Source organism: Cetorhinus maximus, chromosome 24 (assembly GCF_964194155.1).
Source record: "Cetorhinus maximus chromosome 24, sCetMax3.hap1.1, whole genome shotgun sequence".
Lineage (NCBI taxonomy): Eukaryota > Metazoa > Chordata > Chondrichthyes > Lamniformes > Cetorhinidae > Cetorhinus > Cetorhinus maximus.
Window position 1 is genome coordinate 34,182,990 of NC_135902.1, and position 19,574 is coordinate 34,202,563.

Genomic DNA, 19,574 nt, shown 5'->3' on the forward strand with positions numbered 1-19,574 from the left:
AACCTTAAGGTTGGCGGGCCGGCCAGGAGCCCCGGCGGCAAATAGAAAAAACATGAAACCTCATCCAGCGGCGGGGTGAGATTTCATGCAGTGTTTTAAACATTTTAATAAAGTTATTATGTAAATTATGAACATGTCCCATTTCACGTGAAATTGTCACATGAGGGGGACATGTTAGGGAATTTTTTTTTTCTATTTTTAATATTTTTTAAAAGTGTAAGCGATCTTCCTGAGGCAGCATTTAGCCTCTGGGAGATGTGCGCTCTTTCGTGCGCATGCGTGAAAGAGCGCACTCTCGCTTTTGGGGAATCCTCCCCCCCCGCCCTCACAGGAAGCGCATAGCACTTCCCACCGGATGTCACGCTGAGCGGGCCTTAATTGGCCGCCCACGTAAAATGGCGGCGGGGCCCGCTTCTCCAGCGGGGATCGGCTCCCCACCCGCCGGAGATTGGGTCGGGCCCACCTGCCCGACAGGCAGAAAATTCTGCCCTTTGTGTCTGTCTTCACGGAGGAAGATACAATAAAACTCCTGGAAATAATAGAGAACCAAAGGACTAGCAGGAATGAGAAATGAAGTACAAAAGTAATGCTGGAGAAAATAATGGGACTGAAAGTAGATAAATCTTCAGGACCCGATGATCTACATCCCAGAATGTTGAAAGAGGTGGCTGTAGAGATAGTGAATGCATTGTTGGTCATCTTCCAAAATACTATGGATTCTGGAATGGTTTCTGCAGATTGGAAGATAGAAAATGTAACCACACTATTTAAGAAAGGAGGGAGATAGAAAATGGGGAAATACAGACCTGTCAGCCTGACATCAAGAGTAGGGAAAATACTAGAATCTGTTATAAAGGATGTGATAACCGGATACTTAGAAAATAATGATCTGATTCGGCAGGGCCAACATGGATTTATGAATGGGAAATCACGTTTGACAAACCTGTTGGAGTTTTTTCTGAGGATGTTACTAGTATAATAGATAATGGTGGATGCGGTGTATTTGGATTTTCAGAAAGCTTTCAATAAGGTCCCACACAGGAGGTTAGGGAACAAAATTAAAGCACATGGCATAGGGGGTAATATAATGGCATGGACTGAGGATTGGTTAATGGACAGAAAACAGAGAGTACGAATAAACAGGTCATTCTCAGGTCAGGAGGCTGTGACTAGTAGGTTACTGCAAGGATCAATAGTTGGGCCCTAGCAGTTTACAATCTATATCAATGATTTGGATGTGGTGACCAAATGTAATATTTCCAAGTTTGCAGATGACATAAAACTAGATGGGAATGTGAGTTGAGGGGAGGATGCAAAGAGGCTTCAAGCGGATTTGGACAGTTTAGTGAGTGGACAAGAACATGGTAGATGGAATATAATTGTGGAAAGGTATGAGGTTATCCACTTTGGTAGGAGGAATGGAGGTGCAGAGTATTTCTTAAATGATGAGAGATTTAAAAGTGTTGATGTCCAAAGGGACCTGAGTGTCCTTATTCATTGGTCACTGAAAGCTAACATGCAGTGCAGCAAGCAATTAGGAAGGCCAACGCTACATTGGCCTTTATCATAAGAGGATTTGAGCACAGGAGTAAAGATATCTTGCTTCAATTGTATAGAACCTTGCTTAGATCTCACCTGGAGTATTGTGTACAGCTTTGGTTCCCTATACCTAAGGAAAGATAACTTGCCACAGAAGGACTGCAGCGGAGGTTCACCAGACTAATTCTTGTGATGGGACTTTACTATAAGCAGAGTTTGAGGAGACTGGGCCTGTATTCTCTACAGTTTAGAAGAATGAGAGCTGATCTCTTTGAAACTTATAAATTCTTAAAGGGCTAAACAGGGTAGATGCAGAAAGAATGGTTCCCTTGGCTGGGGGAATCTAGGACCGGGGACACAGTCTCAGAATATGGGGCAAGCCATTTAAGGCTGAGATGGGGAATTTCTTCACTCAGAAGGTGATGAATCTTTGGAATTCTCTACCCCAGAAGCTGTAGAAGCTGTCATTGAGTATGTTCAAGAGATCGATAGATTTCTAGATACTAATGACATCAAGGGATATGGGGATAGCGCTGGAAAGTAGCATTGAGGTAGATGGTCAACCGTGATTTAATTAAATGGCGGAGCAGGCTTAAGGGGCTGAATGGCCTACTCCTGCTCTTATGTTCTATATCTATTTCAGGTAGGTGCGATCACAGCTCTGCCTTCAATGATCCAAATTTTTTGTATTCATGAAGATGATTCCAATAACTAAATATTTAAATTGTATCAGTATATAAAATGATAGTAATTTTTACAAATACTGAAGATCATAGGCATGAACATTTTGAGTTGCGCATCATGGTTTGAACATATGCTATTTGGAAGCTATCTAAACACTCCCTTAGACTACCAGGAATTAGACAGATGCAAGTGCTATTCATAACAGCCTGTCTGTTTCACCTAGACCTCCAGAACATGGCCTGGGGTTTTGTGGTGGTGGAAGGGGGTGTGTGTGTGTTGACAGTTTTCGCTGTCATTACCCCTCCGGAAATGACTGCAATTTCAGGATGTCAAGCATGCACAAATTAGCACGGGAATCCTGAAGTTGCAGTCTGTCATTCTAAGATCGGCTGTGCTGTGGACCCCTACACCCTCCCCAGCAATCATGAAATTAACGGGAATTTCAACTTACCTGCCACAATTTGAAACCCCTTAAAAAGATACACCTTGTTCAATTAGGCATAACTGGGTTTTAACAGTGATGAGGGCAATAACATTTAATGAACTGGCCCTGAAAAAATAATTTTATGTAATCGTGGATTGCAGTTAAATGATTAATTAGTAGATTTAAGCTAATTTTTTAAACAATATATACTTTTTAAATATTCCAAATATTTTAGATTCTACCTTCACCCCATGTAAATATCCCAATCTTTACTTTGCTCCATGTACAAATTTTCAAAAGCGTTTTTAATTTAATGCTTTCTGTTTCCTCTGTGCTCATCTGCGAAAATACTTTAATGTGACTGATTGCTTGGATAGCTTGATGACATCACTCCAATACCATGCTGTGAATGCCCAGTAAAGAGCACTGTAATCAGCTCCTGTACCACTGCACAATGAGAGAGCTTAAGAGGGATCGCTATATCTCACAGTACAACTTACTTTGTGGTTTGCAGTGAGCACCATTGCTTATAGTTGCTGACCGCAAAGTCCAGCCCAATTAGTTTGCTCCATCAGAAAACAGGCAACCTCTCAGTGCTTTTTCTCTGTTAAATTTCCTTTCTGAATCAACATTTGGAGTAGCAGTATCTGTCACTCACATTACACACCATTACATCAAGGAAGCATGAAACAGAATGAAGTGAACATTGGAATATTTTCTACATCTTTGGATGTGCAACTTTTTTCCCAACCAACCACCCTGAACTCACAATTGGGCAAATTCTAGATGTTCACACCATCCTGACTTGGAAATATATCACTGCTGCTGGTTTGAAATCCTGGAACTTCCTCCCTGACAGCACTATGGATGTACATACGCCACAAGAACTGAACGGGCAATTTGGGATGGGCAATAAATGCTGGCTTTGCCAGCAATATCCATATCCCACAAATGAATAAAAAAACATTCATGAGGAAATCTGAAATTGCTCAGTCTGACCCATCTTTAATTTACATTTGCAACTGTAACAGGAAATGCCTTGAAGGCGTCACTAAAATTATTTGTGCCATTAAGAAACCCTCAAAATACTAATCTGCCACAAAGGATTCAAATTCACCAGAGTATGTGAAAGCCTGAGGTGTGTGCACAGCTCCATTCAAAAATGTTTTAACCAAGATATCTCAGACTCTTTTTTCGAATTCTACGCCTGAATTTTCAGCTTGGCAGGTGGGCGTGATCAGTGGGTCCGGGATCAGCCGGGAAACGGACCGCCAACTGCGATTGGCCCCTGACCACAATTTCACGTTGGCCGGCTAATTAACAGCCAGCGTGAAACATGCGCTGAAAAGCTCAACGCTGCTGGGGTGAGGGGGGGCAGGAAGAGACCAAGCAATGATGCCAACACAGGTGCAGGCCAGCGCTGACAGAAAGCTCCCTGAAGGCAGAGAGCTGCCTCAGGGAGCTGAAGACCTGAATCACCATAAATAAAGGTTTCAAAAGCTGTAAATAAAAGTGTCCATGCATCATAATCAGTCACCTGAAAATTTAGTTCATGAAAATGCTGTCCACAGAAATTTATTTATATTTTATTTCATCAAAGAAATCTCATCCTGCCCGTGGATGAGGTTTGTTGAAAAATGCAATGGTCGCCTGGCTGATTTGCCCATCTGCCAACCATAAGGTTGGACGGGCTATGTAACTCTTTCGAGTACATTCACAGTTCTTGGCTTTTTTTTTGTTCAAAGTCCTGGAGTGGGACATGAACCCACAACCTTCTGACTCAAAGGTGAGGGTGCTATGAACTGAGCCACAGCTGACACCTCTGGACGGACGGGCTATGTAAAATGACAGGCCCTATTGCACTGTTAATGGGCTTAATTGCCCTCTTAATTGTCGGTTGTTGAGGTTATGTTGATTGAAAATTTCAGAACTGAGATTAGGTAAGGGCATTACTATTGTCTAGATTGGTGGGACCACAGCTTCTTATCGATCCTTATCGATTCTTATCGATTCATTCATAACCAAAGAATTACCTCACAATGGTTCTCTTCTCCATCCCACATCATTACTTCTGGCATCCCCCAAGGACCTCTCCTTGGCCCTCTCCTATTTCTCATCTACATGCTAATCTTTGGTCACATCATCTAAAAACACCACATTAGTTTCCACATGTACCCTGATGACAGCCAGCTCTATCTCACTACCACCTCTCTCAACTCTTCCACCATCTCGAAATTGTCAGACTGCTTGTCCAACATCCAGGACTGGATAAGCAGAAGATTCCTCCAACTAAATATTGTGAAGATCGTTTTGGACCTCATCATGAACTCTGTTCCTTCAACTCCATCCCTCTCCCTGGCAACTGTCTGAGGCTGAATAAAACTGTTTGTAACTTTGGTGCCTATTGACCACATATCCTCTCCATCACTAAGACAGCTTACTTCCAGCTCCATAACATAGCCCGACTCCGCCTCTGCCTCAATTCAGCAGCTGCTAAGGCCCTTACTGGTGCCTTTGTTACTCCTAGAATTGATTATTCCAATCCATTCTTGATGAGCTCCCATATTCTACCCTCCATAAACCTAAGATCATCCAAAACTCTGCTGCCGATGTCCTAACTCACACCAAGTGCCACTCACTCATCACCTTTGTGCTTGCTGACCTGAACACATCAATTTCAAAACTCTCACCCTTGTTTTCAAATTCCTAGATGATCTCGCCTCCCGCCTATTTTACACCCCTTTCATCAGCTCCCAAGGCTTTAAGCTCCCTCCTTAAACCTCTCCGTCTCTCCCTACTTCTCTTTCCACTTTTACGATGCTCCTTATAACTCGCCGCTTTGACCACACTTTTGGTTATCTGCCCTAATATCTCATGATGTTGTTTGGTGTCAAATTCTGTACGATAACATTGCTGTGAAGTGTCTTGTGACATTTTACGTTGTTAAATGCACTATATAAGTACAGTGCTTGCTGTTGGGAAATGAAATCAAAGCAGGTAAATAGAGATGAGGTACAGATGAGCCACAGGACAGAATTTAATGCCCTCTCCCATGGCGAGTTGGATGGCAGGGGCATTTAATCGGGTGGGAGAGTGGCAGGTAGAGACCCCGCCAGCTCTCTGCCTCCACCTCGATTAAGTCCATGACAGAAAGGCTCACTTAGGGGCATGAGGCCTGCTCCAGCTGGTATCAACCCAGTGGTGGGCTGGGGCCCACAATACGGGAAACGCAACAAGCAAACCTTGCAGACTCCCGGGGGAGTCCCTTGTTCAAAGGCAGTGCCTGATCGAGGGACCCGGCATTGGGAAGGGTGGGGGCGGCCGGCTCCCTGCCTCCCTGACCCACCCACTGCGATCCCCTTCCCATCATCTCTCACTGGTGGCCTGGGAACCAGCCAGTACTTGGCCTCGGGTGGGTGTCATACTGGCAGCAGCCACCACCTCCTCGGTGGCGCTGCCATTCAATAGAGCTGCCAACCTCCAATTTACTGGTCCTTGAACCTGGGAAAGGCCCAACATTGCCCAGTTAAGCGCCTGAGTGGTACTTAATTCAGAGGGTCTTCCCTAAAAGAGGTCTCCCGACGGCTCTCCAGCCACCGGGTGAGACTCCCATTGCCTCCACTAAATCCAGACCATGGCTTAATTGAATGATGGAGCAGGCTTGAGGAGTAGAATGGCCTCCTCTGGTTCCTATGAAGTGCTTTGGGTCACGAGCCTGTTTAAGGCACGACATAAATATAAGAGAATGATGGTGACATATGCTTAAATGTGACCTCCAACTTCCAATGTAAATTGTATACAAGAGGATCTCTATATGAAGTAAATCTGCCTTAGTGCAAGTTTCGGGTTTTATTGTTCAAAGCTGGGGTTCAGATTTATGTACTTTATTGGCAATGATTTCATAGCAATAATGTGGTTCACTAAGAGTTAACTGGGCAGCTCTTCTCAGGTCAACATAATGTAACTAATTCACTCTTTTAATTCAATATAATATTTCGTACTGCTCAAGATGTGGTCTCCTCTACACCCAGAAGACCAAACATAGGTCGGTTGATTGCTTTGCTGAACACCCCCATTCAGTCTGCCAGCATGACCTTGAGTTTCTGGACGCTTGCCATTTTAATTCTCAGTCTCACTCTGACTTCACTGCCCTTGGTCTTGTACACTGTTCCAATGAAACTTGAGGAACAACAGTGATTCACCTTTTGATTCGACACTTTACATCCTTCCAGACTCAACAATGATTTCAACAATTTCAGATCATAATCTCTGCCTCCATTTTTTTCTCATCTAAATCCATCTTTTGTTTCTTTACTTGTCCCATTATCACCCCCTTTTTGTAATGCCCCTTTTGGTCACTTAATCATTCCTGCCTTCTCCCGGTTAAAGGCCTTCTCTCTTACCTCCCATCCTCTTTTTCACAGCTGCTATGGGGTTTAAAACCTGCTCAATCTGTAACATTTTCTAATCCTGCTGAGGGATCACTGCCCCGAAGCATTAACTCTGTTCCTCTCTCCACAGATGCTGCCTCTCCTGCTGAGAATTTGCAGCATTTCCTGTTAGATCTCAGATTTCCAGCATCTGCCATATCTTGCCTTTGTAATGTAATTAATTGTTGAGCCCAGATTAAGGCAAACTCAATCTAAACAAAGCATTATTTAGACTTCGGAAGATGAGTTCCATTGCCTGTGCTGGTTAATCCGTCTGTTTGTCCCTTCTGTATTACACGGTTCACCTTCAATATGCAAAATGATAGCAAGTACTTCCTTCACAGGTAAGCATTATCATGACAAGCATTTATATGACAAGAGATGCTTGAGTGGAAGTAATGAGCTCTTAGAATTATATGGAGGGTTTTCTATCTGATTGAAGTGATTTTGATACACATCTGCTTGATACAACCAAGCATGACCTGATGTTTCCCCATCAGTTTCTTCAATCTAGTTAAAAGGCAAAGTATTGGAGGAAAAAGCATATTCACAGCTTGATAGAAAATATTTGAAAGTTAACAGCTGTTTTATGGATGTAAAATAGTTGTGTGGGGAATAGGGGAAGGATAGAATTATTAATTGCTATTAGTTGTTTCTAGTTAAAGGAACACAGTCATGGAATTTTCAAGCATACTTAGTCCCTGCACTGATCTTCACCTAATAATCTGCTTCAGACCTCATTAATACCATAATCTGCAGCACATAACATATCTACTACACCACAGATCATTGTGATATGCTTGTACTGGGCTATAATTTTACAAAAATTTCCAATTATCATAGTTTAGTACCACATACAATTGATGATCCAAAAACAAGCGCATTAACAATTACATCACTGAACATTTGTTTGTGAAACGAGTAAAATGGCACACAAGACAGCTTGACCCTTTAAATGGGTGCTCATTGATTTAGCCGCTGATCTCATAATGATCTAATCTGAACCAGTTTCAAATGGCAATTGTTGCTCTGTCATTGCAGCCACAGCATTTGTTTTGCAACAAATGATTTGCACTTAATGCCTGTTAAATACAGAACACAGGCCTGTCAGCTGTGGTGCATAATATACACTGCCGAATTAAACCTAACCACAGAAACAAAATCTGGGGTGGATGGTAGCCTGGGTCACACATTAAATATGTTTGTCAACAATAATGGAATAATAGAATGGCTACAGCATAGACGGAAGCCATTCAACCTTTCATGTTCATGCTGGCTCTCTGCTGGAGCAATTCAGCTAGTCCCATTCCCCCACTCTTTCCCTGTAGCTCTGCAAATTTTTCTCTTCAGATAATTATCCAATTAACTTCTGAAAGCCAGCTGTGGCTCAGTTCATAGCACCCTCGCCTTTGAATCAGAAGGTTGTGGGTTCATGTCCCACTCCCGGAAACCAAGAACTGTGATTGTACTCGAAAAGAGTTGCAATCTGTGACTGTTGGTAACTTGAAAGAGTTTCCTTCACTATACTCTCAGGCAGTGCATTCCAGATCCTAATCACTCGCTGCATTAAAAAAAAACTTTCTTCATGTCGCTTTTGGTTCTTTTGCCCTTCATCTTAAATCTGTGTCCTCTGGTTCTTGACCCTTCTGCCAATGGGAACAGTTTCTCCCTATTTACTTTGCATAGAACCCTCATGATTTTTGAACACCTCTATCAGATCTCCTCTCAATCTTCTCTTCTCTAAGAACAACATCTTCTCCCATCTATCAATGTAACTGAAGTCCTTCATCCCTGGAACCATTCTCGTAAATCTTTTCCGCTCCCTCTCTAATGCCTTCACATCCTTGCTCAAGTGCTCAGGTGCTCAGAATTGGATAAAACACTCCAGTTAAGGCCAAAGCAGCGTTTTATAAAGTTTCACCATAACTTTCTTGCTTTTGTACTCAGTACCTCTGTTTATGAAGGCTAGGATCTGTGTGCCTTCATAATCACTTTCACAACCAGCCATGCCACCTTCAATGATCTGTGCACATATACTCCCAGGTCTCTTTGTTCCTGCACCCCATTTAGAATTTTACCTTTATTTCATATAGCCTCTTCCTGTTCTTCCCAACAAAATGTATCCCTGCCTTAAATTTAATCTGCCACGTGTCCGCCTGTTTATGTGAATTTGAAGTCTATCACTATCCTTCTCAGAGTTCACTATACTTACAAGTTTTGTGTCATCTGCAAATTTTGAAATTGTGCCCCACACACCCAAGTCTAGGTCATTAATATATATCTAGAAAAGTGGTGACTTTTATTAATATATATCTAGAAAAGTGGTGACTTTTATTAATATATATCTAGAAAAGTGGTGATCTTAATAACGACCCCACTGTGCATCTTCCTCCAGCCCAAAAACAACCATTCACCACTGCTCTGTTCCCTCTCACTCAGTCAACTTCAAATCCATGCTGCCACTGTAATTTTATTCCATGGGCTTTAACTGTGCTAACAAGCCTTTTATGTGACACTTTATCAAACAGCTTTGGGAAGTCCATGTACATCACATCAATCACATTACCCTCATCAACGCTCTCTGATACTTCAGCTCGTGATTATTGCTTTGGACCCTTATATGCCACTGCGAACACAATTTTTCAATGTTATCCAACATATTCCAACCTTTCCTTCCTTCCTGCCCATTCACCTATAGGCACTGATTATCCTATGGATCACAATCTGTTTTTCACTGTTTTGATCTTTCTTTGGGGCACTGAGTCTTATCATTTGGTCTGTAGGGGAGGTTTCTACTCTATGATATGTGCCAAAGCTGTTTCTAATGAATAGGTTTACAATATTATCACATTGACCACAGAAAATCTTCCATCCTTTGTTGACTTATCCAAGTTCAGTTTCCTATCCTTGCCAGTTTCCTACATTTACCAATCTTGAGTTTTCTTTTAATGGGATCCATTACTACAGACTGGGCTTCCAACAACACTGACATCCACCATCACCAACTGCGTCAAGCTGCCAAGCATCTCAACTTCAAATGACACAGGACATTAAATAAATGTTACATTTGCATAAAACAACGATATTATTGGGTACAACAACAAAACAAAGCATGGCTTTAGCTGTCTAGGCCCCAAACTCCGGTATTCCCTCTTTTACTCTCTCTGACACACTTTCTCTCTCTCTCTCCTCTAAGTCTCTACTTAAAGTCCAACCCCAACCAAGCTTTTGTCACCTGTCCTAATATCTCTATGTGGTTTGGTGCAAAATTATGTCTGATATTGATCTTGTAAAGCACCTTGGGACATTTCAGTACCTTACAGGTGCTATATAAATGGAAATTGTTGTTGGTTTATTAATAATAAAAGTGTGATGAGATCCAACTTACCTCCTTGTGGATTGGGGGCCAGGAACTCCAAGTCCCAGCAGGCCTTGGGAGCTTCACACATGCGCAGGCCAGGAGCAGGTGGCGCATGCGCAATCTGGCAGTTAAAGGGCCATCCTGACAGTGGTGCACCTGCCTAAAAAGAGAACAGAAACAACGCAAAAACCCCAGTCACTTAACCGGGAGCAGAATGCCATAGTGGAGAAGAGTCCCAGGCAGGGGACAGGGAGCAGTCCCAAAGGAAGTCCAAGACAAGGGACAGAGACAGGGGACAGCGAGGGGAGCAGAGAAAGAGGCTCCAAACAGAAAAAGGGCTGCGGTTGGCAGACTTTAAGTGGTGAGGGCTGAGGAGGTGCCTGGTAATTGAAGGAGGCAGCAGAAGGTTGGTGACTCCATGCTGTGGGCAGCTGAGGTGAAGGTAACCCTATGTAGCTCGGTGCAGCTGAAGAGCTGAAGTTGTGCTTGTGAGCTGGTGCTGGAGTGCAGACTCGGGAATCCGGGGAATAGGGTCTCGGGAGACGAGACTGAAACCCTGGGAGGTGTGCCATCGTTGAGACCATCTGAATTGGAGCAAGTTTTGGACAGAATTCAAGGCGAGATCTTCAAAGGTGAAGACTGGAATCCCTCGTGTGAGAGACAGAGTTTCAACAAGATTGTTACAACAAGCGTTACTGATGTCTGGGTGGGTTGTTGAGAAATCCATGGAATCTTTCTGGGTTGCATCTGCCATTTATTGTGCAGTACGGTGTGTTTGATCACAGTTTGCCTGTTAATTCACATGTACCTCATGTTAACCTTGATTATTCGAGTATAAGATAGATATTGTAACTTGTTTCATCTTTCTGATCTTGTATAGTAAAGTTTATTTTTGCTTATTCAAAATCCATGGAATCTTGTGGCTTTACTCTTTCAGCAAGTGTCTTGATTCTCAAACTTTGTCTACTTTAAACAAAAAGTTATTGGCAAAAACTTTGGGGTCTGGTCCAGGATCATAACATAGGTATCAGGATATAGTTCCTTAACAACTTTTGATGCAACTGTCATAATTGAGTTGTACTTGCTGTTCATGATCTTAAAACTTTATAGTTTACTTTGCATAATCTATAGCTTTCCTGATATTAAACATTATATAACACAGTCAACAATCTTTATATAAAATGTTAAAATGTACTATCACAGGTGTTTAATTAATATTTTTATTGCATGATTGGTCTTCCAACAGCATTGCATCCACTCATCCAACTAAATATGTCAAACATCCCATTTCCATGTGGCACAGGGCATTAAGTAATCATCACATAAATGCATCATAGATCTGAATCATACAATAAAATAGACAGTAATGTCTATTCTAGATTAGACATTATTTAATTATAAAATATTTCTAAACAAATTATACGCTGGAGAAAATTGTGTATTAAAGCAGAAACAAATCACTCTAAACAATGAGACTTAACCCAACCAATAATCCATGAGTCACTGAAGAGCAGCAAATTGTTAAGGAATAAAACTGAGAGCCAAGGCGCTACATGTCAAAATTCATCAATACTGCAAGAAATCTAGCATTAATTATTTTTGCATAATTTTAAAATATTTACAGGATATATTTATTCCAAAGCTCAAATACAAAGCTTACTTTGGATATACTTTATGCCACATTTAATTAAAAACAAAACTGAATCTTATATGCACTGTATATATAACACAAAGGGTTCAGTGCCACCGATTTAGTTCACACACCAGAAAGAACAATAACAGATGAGCATCGCATTTACAAATGAGCTATTGCATTCTTGCTAGACATAACCAAGTGCAGTATCACATAGTCCAACTCCACTGTAAAATTCTATTCCTACCACAATCTTCAATGCAAACATCAAACATCATCAGGTTTGAAGCCCTTTTGGAATGTGGTGCACAATAGATATGCCAAATGATAACTCACTGCAGTAAATTATCAGATCGAATGCAGTAAAAATGTCACCAAACACTGAATAAAATTAATTTACACAGTGTCATTAATGTCACAGCAAAACAATCAACACTAACCAGCTGGAGGGGAGATTTTTTTGAATGCTAGCTGATCTCCGATGACACAGTTGTGTTATTTAGCTGTTTCAATGACCTGCTCTTGAGGGCCACTGAGCTAAGCGCTGTAATAAAAACAGAAAATGCTGGAAATACTCAACAGGTCAGGCAGCATCTGTGGAGAGGGAAACAGGGTCAATGATTCAGTTCTGATGAAAAGTCATCAACCTGAAACATTAATTCTGTTTCTCTCTCCATAGATGCTGCCTGACCTGCTGAGTGTTTCCAGCGTTTCCTGTTTTTATTTCAGATTTCCAGCATCCAAAATATTCTGCTTTTTGTGGGGGAGGTGGTGACATAGTGATAATGTCACTGGACCAGCAATCCAGAGGGCTCAGGCACATGCTCTGAGGACACAGACTGAAATCCCACTAACACAACTGGTAAAATTTAAATTCAATTAATAAATCTGGAATTAAAAAGCTATTCTCAGTAATAGTGACCATTAAACCATTGTTGATTGTCATATTGAACCCATCTGGTTCACTAATGCCCTTTAGGGAAGCAAATCTGCCATCCTTACCTGGGTCTGGCCTACCTGACCCACAGCAATGTGGTTGACTCTTAAGTACCCTCTAAAATGGCCTAGCAAGCCACTCAGTTGTATCAAACTGCTACGAAGTCTTAAAAAAAGGAATGAAAACAGGTGGACCAGCTAGCAACAACCTAGGCACCAGAAACGACAATGGAAAATACAGCCCTAATGACCCTGCAAAGTCCTGCTTATTAACATCTGGGGACCTGTGCCAAAATTTGGAGAGTTGTCCCACAGAATAGTCAAGCAACAGCCTAATATTGTCTGTAACATGTGATTCTGTGAGCATGACTATGTTCCAGACACTACCATCATGATCCCTGGGTATGTCCTGTCCGACAGGACAGGCCCACCAGAGGTGGTGGTACTGTGGTATATAGGCGGGAGGAAATTGCCCTGGGATTCCTCAACATTGGCACAGGACCCCACAGCGTCAGGTCAAACATGGGCAAGGAAACCTCCTGCTAGTTACCACCTACTGCCTCTCCCAAGCTGTTGAATCAGTACTCCTCCATGTTTAACACCAATTGGAAGAAGCACTGAGGGTGGCAAGGGCACAAAACGTACTCTGGGTGTGGGACTTCAATGTTTATCAACAAGAGTGGTTCAGTGGCGCCACTACTGACCAGACCCTAAAGGACATAGCTGCTAGACTGGGTCTGCAGCAAGTGGTGAGGGAACCAAAAAGAGGAAAGAACATACTTGACCTTGTCCTCACTAATCTACCTGTCTCAGATGCATCTGTCCATGACAGTGTTGGTAGGAGTGACCATCACACAGTCATTGTGGAGACAGAGCCCCGTCTTCACACTGAGTATACCATCTATCGTGTTGTGTGGCACTGCCATCATGCTAAATGAGATAGATTTCGAACAGATCTAACAACTCAAAACTGGGTATCCATGAGGCACAATGGGCCATCAGCAGCAGCATTGTATACAACCACAATCTGTAACCTCATGGCCCAGTATATCCCCCACTTTACCATTACCACCAAGGCAGGGGATCAACCCTGGTTCAATAAGGAGTGCAGGAGGGCATGCCAGGAGCAGCACCAGGCATACCTAAAATTGAGGTGTTAACCTGGTGAAGCTATAATACATTTCATGCCAAATAGCAGAAGCAGCATGCGATAGACAGAGCTAAGCGATCCCACAATCAACAGATCAGATCAAAGCTCCGCAGTCCTGCCACATCCAGTCGTGAATAATAGCGGACAATTACACCGGAGGAGGAGGCTCCACAAATAGCCCCATCCTCAATGATGGGGGAGCCCAGAACATCAGTGCAAAAGACAAAGGTGAAGCATTTGCAATCATCTCCAGCCAGAAGTGCCAAGTGGATGATCCTCTCAGCCTCCTCCTGAGGTGCCCAGCCAGCCTTCAGTCAAGTCGACTCACTCCACATGATATCAAGAAATAGCTGAAGGCTCTGGATACTGCAAAGGCTATGGGCCCTGACAACATTCCGGCAATAGTACTGAAGACCTGTGTTCCAGAACTTGCCACACCCCTAACTAGGCTGTTCCAGTACAACTACAACAGTGGCATCAGCCCTGCAATATGAAAGATTGCCCAGGTATGTACTGTCCAGAAAAAGCAGGATAAATCCAACCCAGCCAATTATCACTCTATTGGTCTACTCTTGATCATCAGCAAAATGATGGAAGGTGTCATTGACAGTGCTATCAGTTGGCACTTACTTAGCAATAACCTGCTCACTGATGCCCAGTTTGGGCTCTGCCAAGGCCACTCAGCTCATTACAGCCTTTGTCCAAACATGGGACAAAAGGACTGAACTCCAGAGGTGAGGTGAGAGTGACTGCCCTTGACCCTTGACTGCAGCATGTGACCAAGTATGGCATCAAGTAGCCCAACAAAACTGGAGTCAATGTGAATCGGATGGAAAACTCTCCATTGGTTGGAATCATATCTAGCTCAAAAGAAAATGGTTATGGTTGTTGGGGGACAATCATCTTAGTCCTAGGACATAACTGCAGGCATTCCTCAGGGTAGTGTCCTAGGCTCAACTATCTTCAGTTGATTCATCAATGACCTTCCTTTTATCATAAGGTCAGAAGTGGGGATGTTTGTGATGATTGCACAATGTTCAGCACCATTTGCGATTCCTCAGATACTGAAGCAGTCTGTGCTTATTTACAGCAAAACTTGGACAATATTCAGGCTTGGGCTGATAGGTCGCAAGTAACATTTGAGCCACGCTAGTGCTGGGCAATGACCATCTCCAACAAGAGAGAATCCAACCGTATTCCCTTGACATTCAATGGCAATACCATCGCTGAATCCCCCACTATCAATATTCTGGGGGTTACCACTGACCAGAAACTGAACTAGACCAACCATATAAATACTGTGGCTACAAGAGCAGGTCAGAGATGGGAATTTTGTGGAGAGTAACTCACCTCCTGACTCCCCAAATCCTGTCCACCATCTACAAGGCACAAGTCCGGAGTGTGGTGGAATACTCTCCACTTGCCTGGATGAGTACAGCTCCAATAACACTCAAGAAGTTCAATACCATTCAGAACAAAGTGCCACCCTAACCACCATCTTCAAATTTGCTCCCTCCACCACCCATGCACAGTGGCAGCAGTGTGTACCATCTACTAGATGCACTGCAGCAACTCACCAAGGCTCCTTCAAAAGCACCTTCCAAACCTGTGACCTCTACCACCTAGAAGGACAAGGGTAGCAATGCATGGGAACACCACCACCTGCAAGTTCCCCTCTAAGTCACACACCATCCTGACTTGGAACAATATCGCTGTTCCTTCACTGTTGCTGCGTCAAAGTTCTGGAACTCCTTTCTTCAAAGCACTGTGGGTGCACCTATGGTTAATAGATTCTAAGTTGGTTGGTGAAGTCAAAACCAAGACACAGTGCTGTTCTTTACTGAGGGCACAATTTTACAACAGCAGGATTTTACATTCCCGCTGTCGTCAATGGGATTTATAACGGCCCGCCACATTTTACGGCCCCGTCCCCGCCAAAACGGGGCAGTAAAATTCTGCCCTGAGAGTTTATTGACTGTGTTCAGTCTCATAGTTCTCCTCACACACCCAGTGTCCTAGCTGTCCCCTATTTAAATGTACTCAAAGTATTTAATTAAATAATGCCCTCACCTGTTTATCCTAACAATATAATTAACATAGCATTAACACCTACACCACATGGACTACAGCAGTTCAAGAGGGCAGCTCACCACTACCTTCTCAAATGCAATTAGGGATGGGCAATAAATGCGGCCAAGCCAATGATGCACATATCCCATGAAAGAATTAGAAAAAACTCCTTGTGTCTAACTCGGTCCTGAGCTCTGCTGGAGTTTAGTTGCTGTTTGTTAATTGTCAGGTGTTTGTAAGTTTCCAGTTCCAGATCAGAAAAATCCTTCTTGACTTTCTGTTGTTTATACATTTGACACTCCAAATTGTGGCAACTGAAATGAAACATCTTGAGCAAGGCAAATGCTCTCCAAAACCTTTAGATGATTCGCCCTCCATCTCTAACCCTTTACCATCCTTCAGTATTTTCCTGCTCTGGCCTTATCAGCTGTTCCCCACCTCAGAAACATACTACTTGTTTCAACCTTGTGCACGTTTCATTGCTACTTTAAGGATTCATTTTTCTAGTTTCTTTTGGATGAATGAAACGTTAATTTAAGTGGTAGTATCGAAATAGTGAATAATTTACAACAGTTTTTCATTCCTACCAGATATTGTGCAAGGAATGTTTTTTTGTTAACAGCAAAAGTGTAATGGTAAACCTTTGTATTTTACCTCTTTGGCATTAATAGTTGACACTTCAGTAATTCCTGCAATTTGGATTCCACCCTTGGAGTCCTCGCGGAGATCTAGGAAGCCAGAAGACGGATTAAGTAGATCCCGTATCATCTCATTATATATCTGTGAAAAGAATCAAGAGGATAAGAAAATCACAAGCCGTTCAGAATTTCTTCACACTTGGCTTTAAGGGAAAACTAAGGGAAGTTTTGTGGTAGCAAATTAGCAAAGCTTGGCTCCCTTTCTGCATCTCCACCATCTGCTCGTCCACTGCATCAGATCCCAGGGTGATCCTGCACCCATTCTACTGCCAGCGAGTAAGCAAAGGAAATGACAGTCTGCATAATGCACAAAATCCTCAGCTGGTAAATATTACTCCTTACAATTGGACATTGCCTAAGCCGCTCCAAATGCTAAAGAAATAAAGGGTGATGGTGACATCCAAAGCTGGTGTAAGGATTTGCGTGGCAGAAGCACGCTACACACAATGGCGCTTTATTCATTTGCGTGCACAGCTTTAGATTTAGTTTTCATTTGGGCAGCCAAGGTTTATTTAGCACATAGAGCAGCTTGGTGCATTTCCTCTGAGTGCAGTCAAGTTGAAAGGGTCTGTAGAAATGTTAACGCACAGCTGATGGCATAATGAGTGATTGCATGAAGCCATGTTACTTGTTAAAGTGTCTAACTTTGGGTGCCTGTGCTTTTGTACAACATGTTACAGAAGAGAACAAGGCAACGGTGGCTGTCAGGCTGATATACAATAAATGAGCTCCTATATGCACTGTACCAGGCTGAAAATGCAGGTTTGTACATGTCTGGCTGCTGGATGATAGCCTGCATCGCTATGGAAGTAGGAGCTTTGCTCCAGATAGTAGCCTGTGGAGATCTGGAGGAACATTTTCTTTTGTATAAACAAAGAAAACTGTTTAGCTAAATTTTGATTGACTGTAGTTCAATTAAACTTTGGACAGTAAAGTTTCACCCCTGGGAAAAGATTGTCAGGTCTGGTTAGAGATGCATATCATCCTCTTTGAATTATTTCTAAGTTGTGGAAAGCATAAACGGTGCAATAAGCTTCAACAAGTACAATGCTAACACTAACAAGTGGTGAACAGATTCTAAGACAATGTAACAAAATAAACATATTTCATTACTAATTTATGCACTGCACATATGAACATACGAATGAGGAGCAGGAGTAGGCCACTCGGCCCCTCAAGCCTACTCCGCCATTCAATAAGATCATGACTGATCTGATTGTAACCTCAACTCCACATTCCCACCAACCCCTGATAACCTTTCACTCCCTTTCTTATCAAGAATCTATCTACCTCTACCTTAAAAACATTCAAAGACTCTGCTTCCTCCACCTTTTGAGGAAAAGAGTTCCAAAGACTCACTACCCTCTGAGAGAAAAAAATTTCTCCTCATCTCTGTGTTAAATGAGTGACCCCTTATTTTTAAAGAGTGACCCCTAGTTCTAGATTCTCCTACAAAAGGAAACATTCTTTCCACATCCACACTGTCAAGACCCCTCAGGACGTTAAATGTTTCAATCAAGTTGCCTCTTACTCTTCTAAACTCCAGCGGATGCAAGCCTAGCCTGTTCAACATTTCCTCATAAGACAACCCACCCATTCCAGTTATTAGTCTGGTGAACCTTTTCAGAACTCCTTCCAATGCTTTTACATCCTTCCTTAAATAAGGAGACCAATACTGTACACAATACCCCAGATGGAGTCTCGCCAATGCACCTTTTCTGTTTATACCATGATGAAAATGTTGGTTGGAAGATTTACATCAAATTATCTATATTGGAAAGGGTTCTCAAATTCTTATCACATGCAGCTAAAGAGGCAGTACCGAACCATGTATCAAATATACTTCACCCCACTAATTCCCATTTTCCCCATAATATGGGTGCTGGGATTTTGGCTGGAGGTGGTGGGGGGAATGAATGGTTACACTACTGTACACATGCTTTTTATGTACAGTATCCAGCTTTTCCAGCCCTTAACACTTTGAAAACTTTGATTGTCCTTGACTATACTCTGTTTAAAGGCACGGCTGCAGTTGCAAAGGTCACAGAAATAATTTTGAAAATCACTGCTGCTAGGCAAATCTGAAACTGGGAGGAAAAGTTAAGTGAAAGTTAAGATGCACTATAATCTCGGTTAGACAAGATTTGTGCAACTCAGTGTTATAGGGATAAATTTCTGAACTCATGTTCCTGGCAGAGAGCTCTGCTATTGAGAGTCACACTGGGAATTTGGGAGTGTACTCCTCACAGTCTTAAATCAATTAAAATGAATGACCAGAAAGTTGTGGGGCATGCACTCTTGAACACCTGACATCTTTCCCTGGTGGGGCTCCATGCAAGATCATGAATTTATAAAATTATCCCTTGGTGTGGATTTTACAGGGTGGGGCAGTGTCCCTGACCTAATTGTCCATCAGTACTTTGCTGACGTGAAACCTGGCTGCCCAGCAGCGAAAATACACTGGGGCAGGCCTTAATTAGTGCACAGTGGGGTTCTGCCCCTCAGGGACAGGAAGCTCCTTTGCCACCCCCCCCCTGTAGAGAGCTATTGGCGCTATTGGCCAATCTGATTGGCTGGTAGCTCTGTAGTCCCAGCAGCACCAGAAGAGAGTAGTGACCATTCCTGGGACTACAACCAATTCTCACAAAG

The 19,574-nt window shown here is 42.6% G+C and overlaps 1 protein-coding gene across 2 annotated transcripts in view; it reads right to left on the minus strand.

Annotated features, from left to right (window-relative positions):
* kif19 (kinesin family member 19) overlaps positions 1-19,574 on the minus strand; it is a 219,357-nt gene that overhangs the window by 52,250 nt on the left and 147,533 nt on the right. For both annotated transcript variants that reach the window (XM_078570994.1, XM_078570993.1), the window contains exon 6: positions 16,882-17,007. In XM_078570994.1, coding sequence (XP_078427120.1) covers positions 16,882-17,007 — 126 coding nt within the window. The remainder of the gene's footprint in view (positions 1-16,881; positions 17,008-19,574) is intronic.